The sequence below is a fragment of the Myotis davidii genome, unplaced genomic scaffold (assembly GCF_000327345.1).
Source record: "Myotis davidii unplaced genomic scaffold, ASM32734v1 scaffold472, whole genome shotgun sequence".
Classification (NCBI taxonomy): domain Eukaryota; kingdom Metazoa; phylum Chordata; class Mammalia; order Chiroptera; family Vespertilionidae; genus Myotis; species Myotis davidii.
The window spans coordinates 15,264-15,826 of NW_006283774.1; the positions used below are offsets into that span (position 1 = coordinate 15,264).

At 67.5% G+C, this 563-nt stretch overlaps 1 gene segment (V, D, J or C); it reads left to right on the forward strand.

Moving 5' to 3' along the window:
* LOC102751652 overlaps positions 1-553 on the forward strand; it is a 5,947-nt gene extending 5,394 nt beyond the window's left edge. Inside the window, 1 exon segment of the C gene segment in view lies at positions 124-553. Within this exon segment, the coding sequence occupies positions 124-518 (395 nt within the window).
* Positions 554-563: the final 10 nt, after the last annotated feature.

The window sequence follows — 563 nt, forward strand, 5'->3', positions numbered from 1 at the left end:
CCGGCCCCGACCCCTGGTGCCCCACTCACATTCTACAGAGGAAAACTGGGCACAGGGCACCCAGCGGGCAGAGGGGCTCTCTCCTCCCTGCCCACATCCCTAACCGGCTCCTCTGCCCCCCAGGGAACACCTTCCCACCCCAGGTCCACCTGCTGCCACCGCCCACGGAGGAGCTGGCCCTCAACGAGCTGGTGACGCTGACGTGCGTGGTGCGGGGCTTCTACCCCGGCGACGTGCTGGTCCAGTGGCGGCACGAAAACCAGGAGCTGCCCCGAGGGAAGTACCAGACGTGGAGCCCCCTGCCCGAGGCCGGCCAGGGCAGCGCCACGTTCGCCACGACCAGCGTGCTGCGCGTGGACGCCGAGGCGTGGAAGAACGGGGACAACTACTCCTGCGTGGTGGGCCACGAGGCCCTGCCCCTGAGCTTCACGCAGAAGACCATCAACCGCCTGGCGGGTAAACCCACCCACGTCAACGTGTCCGTGGTCTTGTCAGAGGTGGACGGCACCTGCTACTGAGCCACCCGCCTGCCCACCCCGCCCTTAAATAAACTCTGTGCTCTG